Below are 16,177 nucleotides of genomic sequence, written 5' to 3'. Positions count from 1 at the left end.
CTAAATCCAAAGGGAAACTTAAACCAACCTCTTTATTCAATTATTGAAGTAACCTAGAAAAAGTGAAGCATTACAAGGTAACTGGGTATTTCTGAACATGTATTGGTCTACACTGGGTAGGTCTATGAAGGCACTTGGAAGAACCAACAAGCATGAACAGATCAATTCTAGCATATTCTTCTAATATAAATACTAAAAGACATGCATTGAGGCAGTGGTGAAAACACAGAATCATCTTCTGGAAAATCTTCAATGCCTTTGCCACGTCACATCCCTGTTCTGCACCTTTTTTGGAGCACACACAGTCTCTTGTCTTCAGGGCTGTAGGTTATTTAGACCCAGCGAGATACTGCATCCAAAGCTTCCCATAGGCACTTAATTTTTATTTTTTTTTTGGATAAAAGGACCTGTTGGTCAGATTGTCAAAACTGTTAAAAATGTATCCATTCTTCTTCCATTAAAATAAAACATTTGAGTAACAAAAAAAAAAAAAAGCTACATTTTAAACCTTCTTGCATTAAGCAAGAGTTCGAGCAATGGCCCAAAACGCCCAGGACCATTTTTTCTTTTGGTAATATATCAATGTTTTCCACTTGGTAAAAAAAATACAGCAGTAAAGTCTTGAGGTATAACCATAAAAAAAAATACTTTTTGCAGGAAAGCAGGTTGCTTGGTTGGCCTTGGCTGAGGGCTTTTCCCTCCTTTCATGCAGTGACAGTTTTCTGGGTCTGAAGTTCTTCTGGGTGCAAAGATTGTTGATTCCTTGAAACTGGGAGTTGCTATTTCCTTGCTGCAGGGGGAAAAGGGTAGTTTTAGTGAGTCAAGCAGCCATCAGAGAGTCACAAGGGGGTGGGTTTTGGGGTGGGTTTTACCTCCAGGGCAGTAGGGATAAACTGCTGTTATTCCATAGAGGTGGGATCGCTGCTCTGGAAGATACTCATCGGTGAAGGAGCCGGTGTCTTTATTTACAGCTATCACCCCATCCCTGGGGAAAAAAGGGGGAGAAGTGCTTTATTCATCTATAAAACTTGGTTTTCTCCCCCCCTCTCTGTGTGCATTTAAGAACAGAGGCAGCTAAAAAGACTGGTCTGAACACCTGCAGGACAAGTGGAAAGAAATCTGCCCCATAAAAGCTCCCTCCAGCTCATTCAGTGCATTTCTCTCCGGTGATGCAGCCACAGAAAGAGCCTTCCAAGGAGAGATTATCTCCCTGAGAGTCTCCTCCAAGCGTGGCAAGCACTTAAGTGTTTGTTGTAATCTAAGATTTGATGGGAGTTTTGAGAGCTTCCAGCTGGAGTGGGAACAGAGGCGAGTTCCTGGTGCCGAGGCCTTTGGGTGTCGGGGCAGAGGGAACGGCTGAGGACGGAATCTCTGCTTTGCCCTAATCTAGATTTGGAGACTTGGGCCAAGTTTTAGTTTAAAAAAAAAAAAACCAACACACTATTTCTGTCCCTCCCAGAGCGCTGGGGCTGTGTCTAAACAACCCTGTGCTGAGATTTACAAGCGGGTGTTGCTGAACCCACGTCCAGCTTTCTAGAGACCCACGACAGCTCTGGTGAGGCTCCAGGACTCGGGAGCAGGCTGGGGACAGCCTTTGTTTTCCCCCTCTGGCACAAAACCCTTCCAGGCTGCTCTCAGGGAATCATGGAGGCTGGCTCCCAGCTGTTGGAGGGAGCTCAGCATTCCCAGCCACGCAGGGAGTGGCTTTTCCCCCCTCACCGTCTCCAGTCCGTGTGGTAGAAGTGGTTGGCGTAGCTGATGATGCTGAAGGGGTAGTTGAGGTTGTTCTGGATGACACGCCGGCCTGTGCCATCAGGGAATGTGCATTCCAGGTGCTTTGTGCCTGTTCAAACACAAGATATTTATCATACCAGAAAAAAACACCCCAGCAAACATGTTCTTTGTATTTCATACGATCATAGAATATGTTGAGTTGGAAGGGACTCCCAAGGATCACCAGGTTCAACTCCTGATCCTCCACAGGACACCCCCAAAATCCCACCATGTGCCTGAGAGCCTTGTTTAAACACTGCTTGAGCCCTGTCAGGCTTGGGCCATGACCACTGCTCTGGGGAGCCTGTTCAGTGCCCCACCACCCTATGGGTAAAAAAACCTTTTCCTAATTTACTACATTTGGAAACAGCTTTTAAACCTAAGGATGTAGAATCATAAAATCATTTAGATTGGAAAAACTCTCCAAGATCATCCAGCCCAACCATTCCCCCAGTACTGCCAAGACCACCACTGACCCACGTCCCCAAGTGCAACATCCACATGGCTTCTAAGTCCCTCCAGGGATGGAGGACTCCACCACTTCCCTGAGCAGCCTGTTCCAATGCCTGACCACCCTCTCCATGAAAAAATTTCTTCCAATATCCAACCCAAGTCTACTCTGGCACAACAGGAGAGCTCACCTTACCTGCATCTGCCCAACACAGCAGCTTGGAGAAGGGGTCAAACGTCAGGCCATTGGGCAAACCAATGTCTGTGTGCACCAGGACCCTCCTGTTGGCTCCATTGACAGTGGAAGTTTCGATTTTGGGAGCTTCACGATTCCAGTCCGTCCAGTAAAGGTTTCTTGGGAAATAATGCACAAACAGGGCACAGAACAGTAAGGAGTGGCAGGACATTATCCCTTCATTTGGTTCTTGTCAAGAGCAAGGCCTGGTTTTCCCCTTATCAGTGCCTGAAACATCTTTATTTGATTAGGAAAATATCCCTGAAAGCAAAGCAGAGCAATATCAAACATGTTTATGACCCAAACTGCAGCTCCCAGACGAAGGCGAGCCTTAGGAGTAGCACATTTTGTATCACAACAGCACCCTGGAGGCACAGCTTGTGTTTCCAAACGCCAGGAGTGTTTCAGAGCTTTCAAAAATAATGTCCATCCTGATACTGAAAGAGCAGCTTCAGCCAAATCCTGAATTACCAAATAAAAGCAGGGCCGGGGAACAGAGCCAACCCCTCCTGCGGGGTGTGCGGCGCAGCAGAGCCGCTCCCAGGGTCAGGATGGGGCCTTGGCACGGCCACATCTGTTTGACCCTTGCACCTGGTGTCCAAATCCCTCGGGAATTGCCGCTGCTCACCCTCGGACGGGGTCCACGGCGATGGCGCGGGGGTTGACGAGCTCGGTGTCGAAGAGCACGCGCCGCTCGGAGCCGTCCAGCCGCGCCCTCTCGATCCTGTCCAGCCCGCTGTCGGTCCAGAACATGGCCCGGCGCAGGTGGTCCACGGCCAGGCCCTCGGGGCTGATGAGTCCTGCCAGGGGATGGCCACGCTCAGCGGCCCGGGAAGTGCTGCTCCGGGATCCCTCAGAGCCCCCCACGGCCCTCCTGACCCGACACCAGGGAATGGGAGCGCGGATGGAGGAGCCCCAAAGCAGGACAGTCCCGGAGCTGTGACCTGCTGATGTGGCTTTGGGGCAGGTGTCACTGGGATGGGGACACACCTGAGTTGATGATGGTCTCTGGCTCGGCCCCTGGCTCCAGGCTCGCCCGGCTGATGGTCCGTCCGGCCACATCCGTCCAATAGATCATCTTCTCCCGGCAGTCATAGTCAATCCCCACCACGATGGAGCCCTGGCAAGGTTGGGAGAGGGACACGGGGTGAAATCCTGCCAGGAGGCTCACTGTGCATCCTTATCCCACCAGCTGGCAGTGGGAGCTGCCCGGCGCAGGATGCAGCAATAGGCAATGACACTCAAATCCCATTTTTTCCAGCAAAATCCAACTCCGACGGGTCCCTACTGCACCCTCCCAGCGGAATCCTGCAGCAGAGGATTTTAGGCCAGCTGGTGCAGGCACACACCCACAGCCAGATGGATTTGAACCCTTTGCCTCGAGGCGAGGCTGCTCCAAGAGCAAAACCAGCCCCAGGAATGACCTTCAGGATGGGGAGAGGGAATACTTGGCAAAGTGTTTAATTCCCTGGGGTATAGGGAGGGTCGTGGCCCAGCTTTCAGTGTTCCTCCCCCTTGGTCTGGCCTGGCTGGAGATGCACATGGCCACATTCCAAGAGGAGTCCGAGGAAGGGAAAAGGCAAGGCTGCAGTAGAGCCATGCAGCTGGAAGCCCAGGGCCATGACCTACTTTGGGGAGCTCTGGAAGCACCCAGGATCCTTCTCTTTGTGGGCAGTCCCAGGTCTGGGACATGTCACTGTCCTGCCCCTCTGCTGGGGATGAGTGGACGGAGAGGTGAGAACACTCCTCCTCCACAGAATCCCAGAATGGTTTGGGTTGGAAGGGACTTTAAAGACCATCTTGTTGCACCCCCTGCCATGGGCAGGGACACCTTCCACCACACCAGGCTGCTCCAAGCCCTGTCCAACCTGGCCTTGGACACTGCCAGGGATGGGGCAGCCACAGCTTTTCTGGGCAACCTGTGCCAGGGCCTCACCACCCTCACAGCCAACAATTCCTTCCCAATATCCCATCTAACCCTGCTCTGTCAGTGTGAAGCCATCCCCCCTTGTCCAGTCACTCCAGGCCCATGTCAAAAATGCCACCTCAGCACCAAGTCAGCACAGCCAACATCCCCACAAAACAACATCAACCTTCAAGACATGACCCCCCAAACCATCACAGCACAGACAAGTGGTCCAGGGAGGTGTGAAACACAGAGCAGCAGCACCAGCCTTTCTCAAACTCCCTCTGGTATTCCCACACCCCGCCCCCATCCCCAGGGATACCGTACATGCAGGGAGAGCAGGGTCTTGGCCGCCTCCTTCTGCAGCCTCGTCCCGTTGAGTGGGAGGTATCCAATTTGCTGTCCCTGAGCGTAGAGCAGGAAGGTCCCCGTGGTCGGTGGGGACACGTCGGGCCGGGGCGAGGGTCGGACGGTGGGCGGCGCGACGCTGGGGAGACCTGGCACGGGAACAGCGGGAACAGGGAGGGAGAGATGGCTCGGGGAGAGACGGCTCAGCTCCACACCTGGGAGCAGGAGCGAGCAGGAGGGAGCAGGGGCCAAACTGGGGCGCTCAGCTCTTACATGGTGGGGCAGTGCCGGGCTCCGAGCGCGTTCCCTGGATCTCCCTGCCGCTCTCGTCCACGCACCAGCAGTACCCGCTGTCCCCGTGGCACTGCAGCGGGGTGAAGTGGCCCTGGGGGTCGCACTGGGGCACGTACTGGTCGCCGCGGGGGCTGCCCCCGTAGTGCTCCAGCAGGCTCTGCCGCCAGCGCTCGCACATGCTGGGCGGCCGCTCCGTGGGCTCTGGAATGGGGGGGGGAGGACCACAGTCACCCCCATATGCGAGCTCGGGGGACTCAGGGCTGTGGCAAAGCCCTGAGCCCCCCCTCTCCTTGTTGGGTGCCCCCTCCACGCTGAGGATGCCCCCCTGGGCACTGACCTGGGCTCCCACAGCGAGGCGGGGTGGTGCCGGGTGCTGTCCGTGTGCCGGCGATCTCCTGCCCGGCAGCGTCCACGCACCAGCAGTGCCCAGTGCTGCTGTGGCACTGCAGGGGCCGGTACCGACCCTCCTCGTCGCACTGGGGCACATGCCCGTCACCCACGGGCGAGGGTCCCGGTGGCACCTCCCGTGGGTACATCCGCGCGTGCTCGCAGGGCGTCAGCTGCTGGATGGACTCTGCCGGCAACAAGTTCCCCCAGCCCGGGCTCAGGGGGTGCCACGCAGCTCCCCTGGACCCACTTGGCACCTGGGTTTGGCCCCAGGTTGTAGGGGCACACCTTGGGCTGAGGTGGATGGGGCTGCCCCTCTGCAGCCCCCTCGACACCCCATAGCTGTCCCCTCCATCACAACTCGACACAGGAGGTGTCCCCATGGCCAGTGCAGTGTAACCCCATGGGCCAGGGTGCCCTAAACACCCAGGAGCCCCCCAGTGTGCCCAACCACCCATTTGGCAGTGCCCTGCCCCCAGGCCATGGCAGTGAAGCCTCAAGCCGGGTAGTTGGGCAGAGGGTCACAGAATTATTAGGGTTGGAAGGGACCTCTGGAGATCATCCAGTGCAACCCCTCTGCCAAGGCAGGGTCACCTGGAGCAGGTGACACGGGTGGGTGTGGAACATCTCCAGAGAGGGAGACTCCACACCCTCCCTGGGCAGCCTGTTCCAGTGCTCTGACACCCTCAGTGGAAAGTTATTCCTTGTGTTGAGGTACTGGGTTTTAGATTGTGGCCATTTAGTTTGTGAGTCCCCTCTGTTGTGGTCCTGTTGTCCCCACACTGCTGCTGCCTGGGACAAACTGGCATGCCACTGGGATGCCAGAGGGATGCCAAAGGACCTGACCCACGTCCCCTCTCCCCTCTGGGCGCAGTGGGGTGTCACTGACCTGGGCTCCCGCAGCGAGGCGGGGTGGTGCCCGGTGCTGTCCGTGTGCCGGCGATCTCCTGCCCGGCAGCATCCACGCACCAGCAGTGCCCAGTGCTGCCGTGGCACTGCAGGGGCCGGTACCGACCCTCCTCATCACACTGGGGCACGTGCCTGCCTCCCACGGGCGAGGGTCCCGGTGGCACCTCCCGCGGGTACATCTGCTCGTGCTGGCAGGGTGTCAGCCGCTGCGGGTTCCCTCCCGCCGCTGGAAACCCAGAAAACAGGAGAGTGAGGCCAGGGAAGCTGCCCTGGGCAGAGAGGGCACGGGGGTGAGTGGGCACCCTTACCATACATGCACCGGAAGCCATCGCCCTCATAGCCGGGCTGGCACCGGCAGGTGAAGGAGCCCGGTGTGTTGTAGCAGGTGGCGGCTGGGTGACACGGGTTTTCGGCACACTCATCCACGTCTGTGCACAGGGAAGAGGGGATCAGCCAGGACAGGGCGCCCCGGCAGCTGCGCGGTGTGGGAGCCCTGTGGTCCCTCCCTCACCCACGTACCAGAGCAGTGGATGCCGTCGCCGGTGTATCCCGGGAGGCACTCGCAGCTGGGGCGGCCGTCGCCGCGGGACAGGCACCGGGCACGGCCCCCCGGCGCACAGGGGTGCCTCCCGTCCTCACAGGGGTCACTCGCCGGGGCCAGCGCTGCGGGGACAGGTGAGGGAGTGATGGAGGCATGTCTGTGGGGCATAGGAGTGGGGGAGACCCCAAACTGACCCCAAACTTACGCACACACGCCTGCCCGTCCCCCACCGGCCGGTACCCGCCGCGGCACTCGCACCGGTGACTGCCTGGCACGTTCAGGCACACGGTGAAGGGGCCGCACCGGCTCAGGCCCTCGGCGCACTCGTCCACGTCTAGAGGAAGGGGGAGAGAGCAGGCACCCGTTTTTGGAGTCTGGGTGCTCCTGGTCTTGGGGGGAATGTCCTGCCCCACACTGCCCATCCCACATCTGCCACATCCTCCATCCCCACGATGCTCGTGGAGCGCTTCCCCTGGGAATCCCAGCACCCTGCCTCAGTTTTCCCTCATATCCTTGGTGAAGCCGCAGGAGATCACAAGTGCTGCAATGCCGTGGCACATCCCGGCATCCCAAATGCCAGTGGCCACCACAGTGCCCGAAGGGTGACAGGGTCCACCAGCCCCCCTGCGTCCACCCCCAGCCCCGCTCACCTCGGCAGCCCCGTCCGTCTCTGCGGTACCCGGCTGGGCACTCACACGTGTAATCCATCCCTGCCCCGGGCTGGCAGCGCGCCGGTGCCTCGCACCCGTGTGTGCCGTCATGGCACGGGTTCACCGCGGGATTCCCGGCACCATCTGTGGGCACAGAGGGATGTAACGGGGGAAGAAGAGGTCTGGGAGACACAGGGAGTGACCATTCCCACTTGTATCTGATGCAGGCATCACCGCAGCACCCATGCAGGGAACCACGGCCACGCCACCCACTGCCACCCTGGGTGCAACCCCCCATGCCAGGAGTGCTGAGGCTCAAGCTGCTTCAAAAACAGAATCACAGAATAAGCTGAGCTGGAAGGGACCCACAAGGATCATCAAGTCCAACCCTCAGCCCTGCACAGGACCATCCCCATGTGCCTGAGAGGATCATCCAAATGCTTCTTGAGCTCTGGCAGCCTTGGGGCCGTGCCCACTGCCCTGGAGAGCCTGTTCAGTGCCAACCACCCTCAGGGGGAAGAACCTTTTCCTAATATCCAACCTAACCCTCCCCTGACACAACTGCAGGCCATTCCCTCAGGTCCTGTCACTCGTCCCACAGAGCAGAGATCAGCGCCTGCCCCTCCTCTGCCCCTCACGAGGAAGTTGTACCTGCAACGAGACCCCCTCTCTTTTGGCTGTTTTTGGGCAAAGCGAGCGTGCCGCACTTCGGGAGCGGGCAGGAGAACCCGGCATCCCTTGGCTGGGGGGTTGGCACCCTGGATTGGCACCCTGGGGGTGGGTGCTGGCGCTCACCTTGTGCTGAGCCAACACGGGCAGCCAGGGCGTAGCGCAGGACGTGCTCCTGGCCGTCGTAGAGGGCGAAGGCACGTGCCACGCTGAGCTGCTGCCGCGCGGGCAGGCGGGAATGGGAGCACCCGGAGAAGGTGATGTTCTGTCGCAGGCGGTAGGACAAGGTCTGGTTGGCTGTTCCCGCGGCCACGACGTATTCCCGCTGGCCCGAGGACGTCACGGCTGCCAGACAGCAAGGAAAACCCCGTGGGATGTGGGAAAAGCGGCTGCAGCGTCGCCGTGTCTCGGGCGGTTTTGGGGGCACGCAGGGACGGCGTGCAAGAAACTGAGCCCAGGTGGGCACAGGTCTTACCTGAGCTGGAGTAGTAGTAGAGTTCCTTGTAGGGAGTGACGTGGACAGTGACGTTCTCCGGGAGAAACGGCACCTCTCCCTGGATGTGCGTCTTGAGGCTCAAGTAATTGTCTGGCCCCAGGCCCTCGGCTGTCTGAGTGACCTGGACCATCTCCCCCCCAGGGTAGAAGGTCACCTCCAGGCTCTGGGTGAATTCAGCGCCTGGACAGGAAAAGGAAACAGGTATCATTTTAAGGATTTTAGGATTTTTACGGGCTACAGCCCCAAGGCATCCCTCCCCACCCTTCCAACACACCCATGAGGTGGAAGACCCACACACTGGGTACCCCTGTGTTGCTCTCCCTGCAGACAGCAGCACACATGAACATCCATCAGAGCTGTTCTGGGAAACCCACCCCAAAGATACCATTCCTGTTCCACATCACCATTCCAGGACCCCAAATGCAGCTCCAGTGCATGGGGGGCTGAGCTCCCTGACGCAGCCCAGCACCCCCAGCTCGCTCCCCTCCTTCCCCCAGGCTTTAAACGGCTCCAGGGGATGGAGAAGATCGCTCTGCTCCTCCTGCCCATCCTGCACAGAGGAACCTGGGGAGGCTGGAGGAGACTCAGAGCTGCCCTGAGCCCCTTATCACCCACCCCAGGCCACACATCACTCCTGAGGAGCCACATCCCTCGGAGCGATGGCGCATCCCGGATCCCAGCTCACCGGTGATACTGAAGCCGTTCTCAGAGCCGGGCTCCTCCAGGGCGAAGAGCCAGGCAAAGAGCCCCCCGACGGGCAGGAGGGGCAGGAGGGCGCGGGCAGCGGGCTGGGGCACCCCGCTGATGGCCGTGTAGGCTCTGCCGTCGCTGCCCACGATGTAGGCGTGCAGGTCCACGTCCTGGAAGCGCACGGACGCCCGTCCCACCGTCAGGCTCCCGCTCACCTTCCCGTTGAGGCGATGCACGGCCCCTGGGCAGGGAGACGGGCACCCCTGGCAGTGGCCACCCAGGCAGGGGCCGCCCATCCCCGCCGCCCGCCCCGCGTACCTTCGGGCAGGCACTGCCGCCCGTTCCCGTAGAAGGTGGCCCGGCAGTGGCAGCAGAAGCCGGTGGCGTAGTCGGTGCAGAAGGCGTGCGGGGAGCAGCGCCCGTGGTGCTGGGCACAGGTCTCCCTGCTGGAGGCGCTGTAGGTGAACACTGGGGGCAGGGGGAAAAGGGTTGGGGACACGGTGACAAAGCCACCCCTCGCCGGAGGGTGGGCGCCTTGCCTTCTTGGCCCCCAAAACACCGCTGGGAAACAGGCCAGCTGGCAGCGGTTCCCAAGGAAGTCACCCGGGACGCAGAGAAGCGGTGGAGGGTTTGGAACCTGTTGCCCGATTTCAGGCGGATCTGACAGAGGGCAGGAGATCAAATTCCTGGGTATTTCTGGGAGACAGCCGGCTGGGGACGGGGCTTTGCTCCCCCAGGCACGTGCCATGGTGGCTCCACAGCTGGTTCAGTGGTGGGGAGGGCAGAAAGGCCAACCCTGTCCCTGTGCCAGGACCTGCCCCCTGAGAATCCCACCCCGTGAGCTTCCACTGGCAAACCCAGTAGGCAGGGTTGTATGGCTCCAGCAGCCCCTTGGTAGTAGGATCTGGATGGGGGGGAGAGGAGCTGGAAGGGCAGAAGCTTTGCAGGAGTGACTCCAGCCCACGCTCGCTCCAGCCCCGGCTGCTTGGGAAGGGACAAACTTGCAGCGAGGGGCCTTTTTTAGGGAGCCACCCGCCACGAGCCATCCCTGTTCGGTCATTGTCCCCATTTGGTCACTGTCCCCGCTGGGTCATTGTCCCCATAGGGTCATTGGAAGGGCTGTGGCCACTCACCATCGGGGTTGAAATGCACGTCCTCCTCCACGCCGACGCCGTGGTGCCCGGAGCTGTAGGAAGAGGGGTTGGCAGAGTAGCTCTGCCGGGTGTCACCGTCCCCGTCGGGGTACAGCCGGCGGCTCCGCTCCTGGGCATCCCTCCTCTCAGGGACAAAGCCCAGGAGCACTGGGGTGCGGGATCCATGGCTGGGATGCTGTGCTGGCAGCTCTGTGGATGCGTGGTCACCATGGCTGTAGAGCGTGTGGGTGTAGTCGGGATCAGGATGCACAGGGAGGCTCTGCGGCACTCCAGGACCAAGTCCCTCGCTGCCTCCTGGCTCCACGTGGTCCACGCTGCCCACACGGAAGACCCACACTCCAGGTACCCCCGTGTTGCTCTCCCTGCAGACAGCAGCACACATGAACATCCATCAGAGCCGTGCTGGCAAACCCATCCCAAAGGTGCTCCTGCTCCACACCACCCCCTGGGACCCCAAATGCAGCACCCCCAGCTCATTCCCCTCCTTCTTCCAGCCTTTAAAAGGCTCCAGGGCAGGGAGAAGGTGACCCTGCTCCCCCACCCATCCCACAGAACCCCCCCCAGCACCACGCACCGCTCCAGGTTCCTCAGAGCCTGCTCGCTGCTGGCCAGGCTGTGGAACAGCCCGTCCCTCTTCAGGTCGTCGCCGTCCCCCCAGCTGAAGCCCACCCTGGCTGGCAGCTCCAGCTGGACGTTGTAGGACTCCTTGGGCCGCGTCCCCAGGAACTGGAGGCCGCCGTCGGGATAGAGGAAGATGGTGTAGGTGTCCTCGTCGCTGTAGGCGATGACTGCCTGGAAGGTGTTGAGCTGCCAAAGGGAGGGTGGGATAGATGGATGTCATGGAGGGGCAGGAAGACCCCAGTGGAGGACTGAGATGGGGATGGAGACCAAGGATGTGACTGGCAACTCCCCACACACCGCAGCGCAGGGAAGCACCCCAAAAGAGCCCTCCATGAGAGAGCACATCTATGGAGTCAGGCTGGAAGAGTTGGGATTGCTCAGCCTGGAGAAGAGAGGGCTCTGGGGAGACCTTAGAGCCTCTTCCAGTGCCTAAAGGGGCTCCAAGAGAGCTGGAAAGGGACTGGGGACAAGGGTTTGGAGGGACAGGACAAGAGGGAATGGTTTCCAACTGCCAGAGGGAAGGATTAGATGGGATATCAGGGAGAAATTTTTCCCTGTGGGGGTGGGGAGGCCTTGGCACAGGTTGTCCAGAGATGCTGTGGTTGCCCCATCCCTGAAAATGTCCAAGGCCAGGTTGGATGAGGCTTGGAGCAACCTGGTCTAGTGGAAGGTGTCCCTGCCCATGGCAGGGAGTTGGGGTTGGGGTTGGAATGAGATGATCTTTAAGGTCTCTTCCAACCCAAACCATTCTATGATCACCCTGCAGAGACCTCCAGCTCATGCACAGCCAGAGCCCAAGTGCAACATCCTGGTAAGATGCTCAGCATCCTCACAGGACCCCATGGCACAACCAGGCCATCCCCTCCATGCAGGGGTGTCCCTTGGAGCTGTCACACAGGGAGGTGACAGCCCTGCACCACGCCCAGGAGCATCCCTGGCCATGTAAACCCTGCACCGGGCTGGTGCTGATGCCTGGGAGCCCCTCACTGCTGTTTCCCTCCCCCTGACAGCAGCAGCCTCCCCCCGCCCCATCAGCGCCGGAGGAAAACCCGCACCCCCTGCTTCTCCCGGAGAACAATTTTAGCCTGGTTTCCTCCGGAAAAAACACGCCTGTGTTCCCGGCTTCCCCACACCCATACGTCCCGCTATAGGCACGCTGGCCGCCTGCCCTGCCAGCCCTGCGAGCCTTGGGGCCGTGCCAGGGAGCGGGATCACGGCAACAACCCACGGATGGGGAGCCTGCGGAGCCAGCCCAGCCCTCCGGAGCCGCCGGAGAATCCACACACACGCACCGTGGTCACCCCAAAGGCGGAGAAACCAACCCCACACGGCTCCTGCTGCCCCAATAAATAACCATGAGCGGGCAGCAGCAGCAGCAGCCCTTCCCAGAGAGCCGCTGGAAGCAGCACGCAGGGAACGGCGCCCGAGCGAAGGAAAAGTGATTAAACTCCCAGTTCCCCCCTCCCCGGAGCAGCGGGAGGGAGGGGGTGGGGGCTGCCCCCGCGCCGTCCCCACAGCGCCAGCCCCGATTTTGGGGTCCCCGGGGCACTGTGAGGTTTCCCGGCAGCCCCGCGGGATATAAAGAGCCTTGTTGTGCACGTCGCACACTCGGGCATTCAGAGACCCCGAAAAGGCGGCCAAAAAGCTGGGAAGAGGCGGGGATAACACCACCCCCCCCCCCCCCAACACCCGGGGCTGGATTCCTCCCCCACGCAGCCAAATCACAGCAGCAGCTGCAGGGCTCGTTTCGCCGTGTGGTGGGTGGCGAGGGGGGACGCGATGGGTGACATCGATGTGCTGGGATGGAGGGAAGGAGGGGGGGCGGGGGGAAGCCCCCGGCTGCTCCCGGCGAAGAGCTGCAAAGGGCAAATTCCAGCCCAAAAGGGCAAGTCTTGCTTCTGCAGAAGCGGGGTCAGCTCTTGTCCGGCTCTGCAGCCCGGGAAGGCGTCACTGCGGGGACCAGGAATGTGTCCCAAGGAGCTGGAGGGGACAGGGCGCTGCCAGAGCGCTGCCAGACCCCCCATCTAGGCAGGACCCCCAAAGCAGGGGTCTGGGGACCCCCTATACCCCCACCTTTACCCAGGTTTCTGCTTTTGAGGCTCAAAAAGGATGAGCCGCGACTTTTCAAAGCTGGGGGGGGGAAAGGCTTCAGAGTCAATCCTGGTTCCAAGCAGCAGGAGGGCAGCGTTTCCATAAGTGCCACATTTGGTCAGAAAAAAAGTGGTGTCTGGGGAGGTTTTTAGCAGTTTTGTCTGAGGGGGAGCTCAGCAAAGCACAGGCACAAGCTGCACTTCAGCAAGTCTTGAATGAAGCTTTCCCCAGAGCTGCTCGTTTCCAAACAAGACCAGTTTCATTTTAAAACCTGATCCAACTTCTCAGAGAGGGAAGAAAAACACCCAACAATTGGGAAGAGAAAAGAAGAGGAGGTTACATTTTCGATGGCCGGGAGGTCACTGCGAGGCCCCTGATGGCATCTCTTCAGCTGCTTTCCCAAGTTTTAAATTAGAGGAAAAAATGTGCCTTGTTTCCTTCCAAACCTCGGTTTCTTCCCCTGCTTGGCTCCTCTCTCAGCAACCCGCTCCCGAAGGGCCCCGGAGCGGGGGAATGGATGGTAGGGATGGCTCCTGGTGGTCCACGGGGACCTGGTGGCTGCTGATGGGCTTCGGGATCAGCCCACCCCACCACAGCTAGAGCCTGTCACCCATCACACAGCCCTGGGTATCCATCACCAGTTTTCCTCTTGCAGCTCATCATATCCAGCTCGCTCCAAGGAGTCCATCCTGCTGGCAGAGTGTCACTGTCACCTCCTCAGCACATCATCAGCCCCGTGTGACACCTCATGTCCCGGCGTTTTCGGGGAAAGGCAGCGCTGTAGGTCCACCCACGTGGGAGCCTTATCAGCCCCGTGGGTGGAGAGCACAGGTCACCTCCCTGACCTGGCAGACCACCTATGAGCTTGTTTTCCAGGCACAAAATCAACCCATCGTGGAAACTTTGAAACCAGTTCCTCGCCAGCAGCATAATCAGCACGGGGGCAGAAGGAAGGACCAGCCCCGAGCCACTGGCAAAGGTCAAGAGCACCATGGAGCTGAGCCATGGCTTCTCCCAGATGCCCCTGCAAATCCAGAGCCACCAGCACTGGAGAGCTTCACCTGAAAAGAATCACTGAATCCTGGAATGGTTTGGGTTGGAAGGGTTCATCTCATTCATGTCACTGCCATGGGCAGTGACACCTTCCACTAGACAACGTTGCTCCAAGCCCTGTCCAACCTGGCCTGGAACACTTCCAGGGGCAGCCACAGCTTCTCTGGGCAACCTGTGCCAGGGCCTCACCACCCTCACAGCCAAGAATTTCTTCCCAACATCTAATCCAGTCAATTTGAAGCCATTCCCCCTCATCCTGTCACTCCAGGCCCTTGTACAAGCACCTCCAACCACGGAGCTGAAGGCAACCTCTAATCCTCTCCTGCCCACCAGCAAAGCCAAGAGCTCCACCAGTGCCACAGGTCTGAGCAGAGAGAAAAAGCTCCCCTGGTGCTCACCCAAGGATGGATGGATGGACCCCCCATCCAGAAAGAAGAGACTGAACGTTTTGGGTGCTACATGAGAAAGACTCATCCTCCCATGACATGCAGGATGGGAATCCAAGTTGGCCTCACCTTTGTGGAGGGCTCAGTGTCCTGGGAGAGCTCCTGGTAAGCACCCACATCCTCCCAGGTGGCAACAAAGGCATTGGTGGGCACGAAGGAGCCGGCAGTGCGGGGGAACCCAGCCTGGATGTATCCCACAGCCCGGTCCAGCAGGTCCGGAGAGTCATCTTGCCGGTAGTAGATGTTCCCTCTGTCCCCGGAGGTGTCGAGGTCGGCCAGGAAGGGAGCGATGACAGGGAAGTCTGTGGGGAAATCGTCATCCACGTACTGGGTCTCCCTGGGGAAATCCTGGGTGGAGATGACCCCGTTGGTCCCCACCTGCAGGGAGAGCGGGGCAGGGTGCTCAGGAGCTGCAGAGGTGCCACCGCCCCCGGTCCCCCCGCCGTGTCCCCCCCTCCTCGGGGGAGTGAGAGCCCTGAGGCCGCGTGGCCCCATCCGGCCACGGGGAGAAAACAAAGACCTCGGGCTTCTCCATCCCCCAGGGAGCTGCAGCTCAGGGGCCATCCCAGCTGCGGCCGCTGCTGGCAGGAACAGCTGCGAAGGAGAAAGCCCTCTTGTTCCTCCGCAGCCGGAGACTCCGGGAAGGGGGCAAATGGATGGAGGAAAGGGGTGGATGGAGAAGAGACACGTGAGGTGGGACAGCAAAGAGGCACACGGAGGGGCAGGGTTGGGGCGGAGGAGGAAGGGGTGTAAAGGCTGGGGAGGAAGGAGTTGAGTGGAAAGCAGGATGGAAAGACGGAGGAGTGGAAGGCCAGAAGGAGAGAGGGATGGTGGGACAGAGGGATGGAGAGTGGGAAGATGGAGAGACACGGAGGGATGGAGGGAGAAAGGGATAGAGTGTGGAGAGACGGTGAGGGGGGAAGACGGAGGGACAGGGGGAGATGATGGAGAGGAGGAAGGGGTGCTGGGAGGAAGAGCGGCCGGGGGTAAGGAAGGCAGGGGAGGGGAGCGGGGAGCGGGGAGCGGGGTCGGGGCCAGGCGGGACTCACGTAGAGGCGGCGGGCGGTGCGGCCGTAGAGGCGCAGGGCGCGGCGGAGCGGCACCGCGGGCGAGCTCTCGTCATCCCCGGGCCGGAGCCGGGCATCGTCGCGGGCCGGGCCGTGCGGGAGCAGCCCCGGGCGGGGCAGGGCTGCCCCCACCGCCAGCACGGCCGCCAGCACCGCCGCCACCGCCCGCATCCCGCCGCCGGCCCGCGGGACCCCCCGACGGCGCCGAGCGCACCCGACGGGGCGAACCGGAGCGCAGGGACCGAGCGGAGCGGGACGGACCCGACGGGACAGCCCCGGCCCGGCGGAGGGAACCGGAGCCGGCGGGGCGTGGCCCGGCAGGGGTGTGGCGAAGCCGCGGCCGAGCCGCCATTGGACCCCCTGGCCCCGGCCCCGACCAATCGGGACTCATCCCAAA

At 60.3% G+C, this 16,177-nt stretch overlaps 1 protein-coding gene across 1 annotated transcript; it reads right to left on the bottom strand.

Moving 5' to 3' along the window:
• Window positions 1-13: 13 nt before the first annotated feature.
• NID2 (nidogen 2) lies at window positions 14-15,951 on the bottom strand. Its single transcript, XM_027662548.1, has 22 exons — window positions 15,763-15,951; window positions 14,783-15,091; window positions 11,077-11,309; window positions 10,482-10,864; window positions 9,667-9,816; window positions 9,344-9,589; window positions 8,638-8,838; window positions 8,289-8,507; window positions 7,494-7,637; window positions 7,049-7,177; window positions 6,822-6,965; window positions 6,611-6,730; window positions 6,283-6,528; window positions 5,344-5,580; window positions 4,986-5,207; window positions 4,692-4,861; window positions 3,449-3,578; window positions 3,087-3,258; window positions 2,420-2,577; window positions 1,720-1,843; window positions 873-985; window positions 14-790 (listed from the first exon to the last, which is right to left on the bottom strand). Exons 1-22 carry the CDS (start codon window positions 15,949-15,951, stop codon window positions 780-782), a joined length of 4,050 nt encoding a protein of 1,349 aa, XP_027518349.1. The 3' UTR covers window positions 14-779.
• Between the last annotated feature and the right edge of the window lie 226 nt (window positions 15,952-16,177).

The sequence above is a fragment of the Corapipo altera genome, unplaced genomic scaffold (assembly GCF_003945725.1).
Source record: "Corapipo altera isolate COAL_440 unplaced genomic scaffold, ASM394572v1 169, whole genome shotgun sequence".
In the NCBI taxonomy this organism is placed as follows: Eukaryota; Metazoa; Chordata; class Aves; order Passeriformes; family Pipridae; genus Corapipo; species Corapipo altera.
Note: the sequence above shows the minus strand (reverse complement) of the source record. Positions and strands in the feature narration are given on the sequence as shown.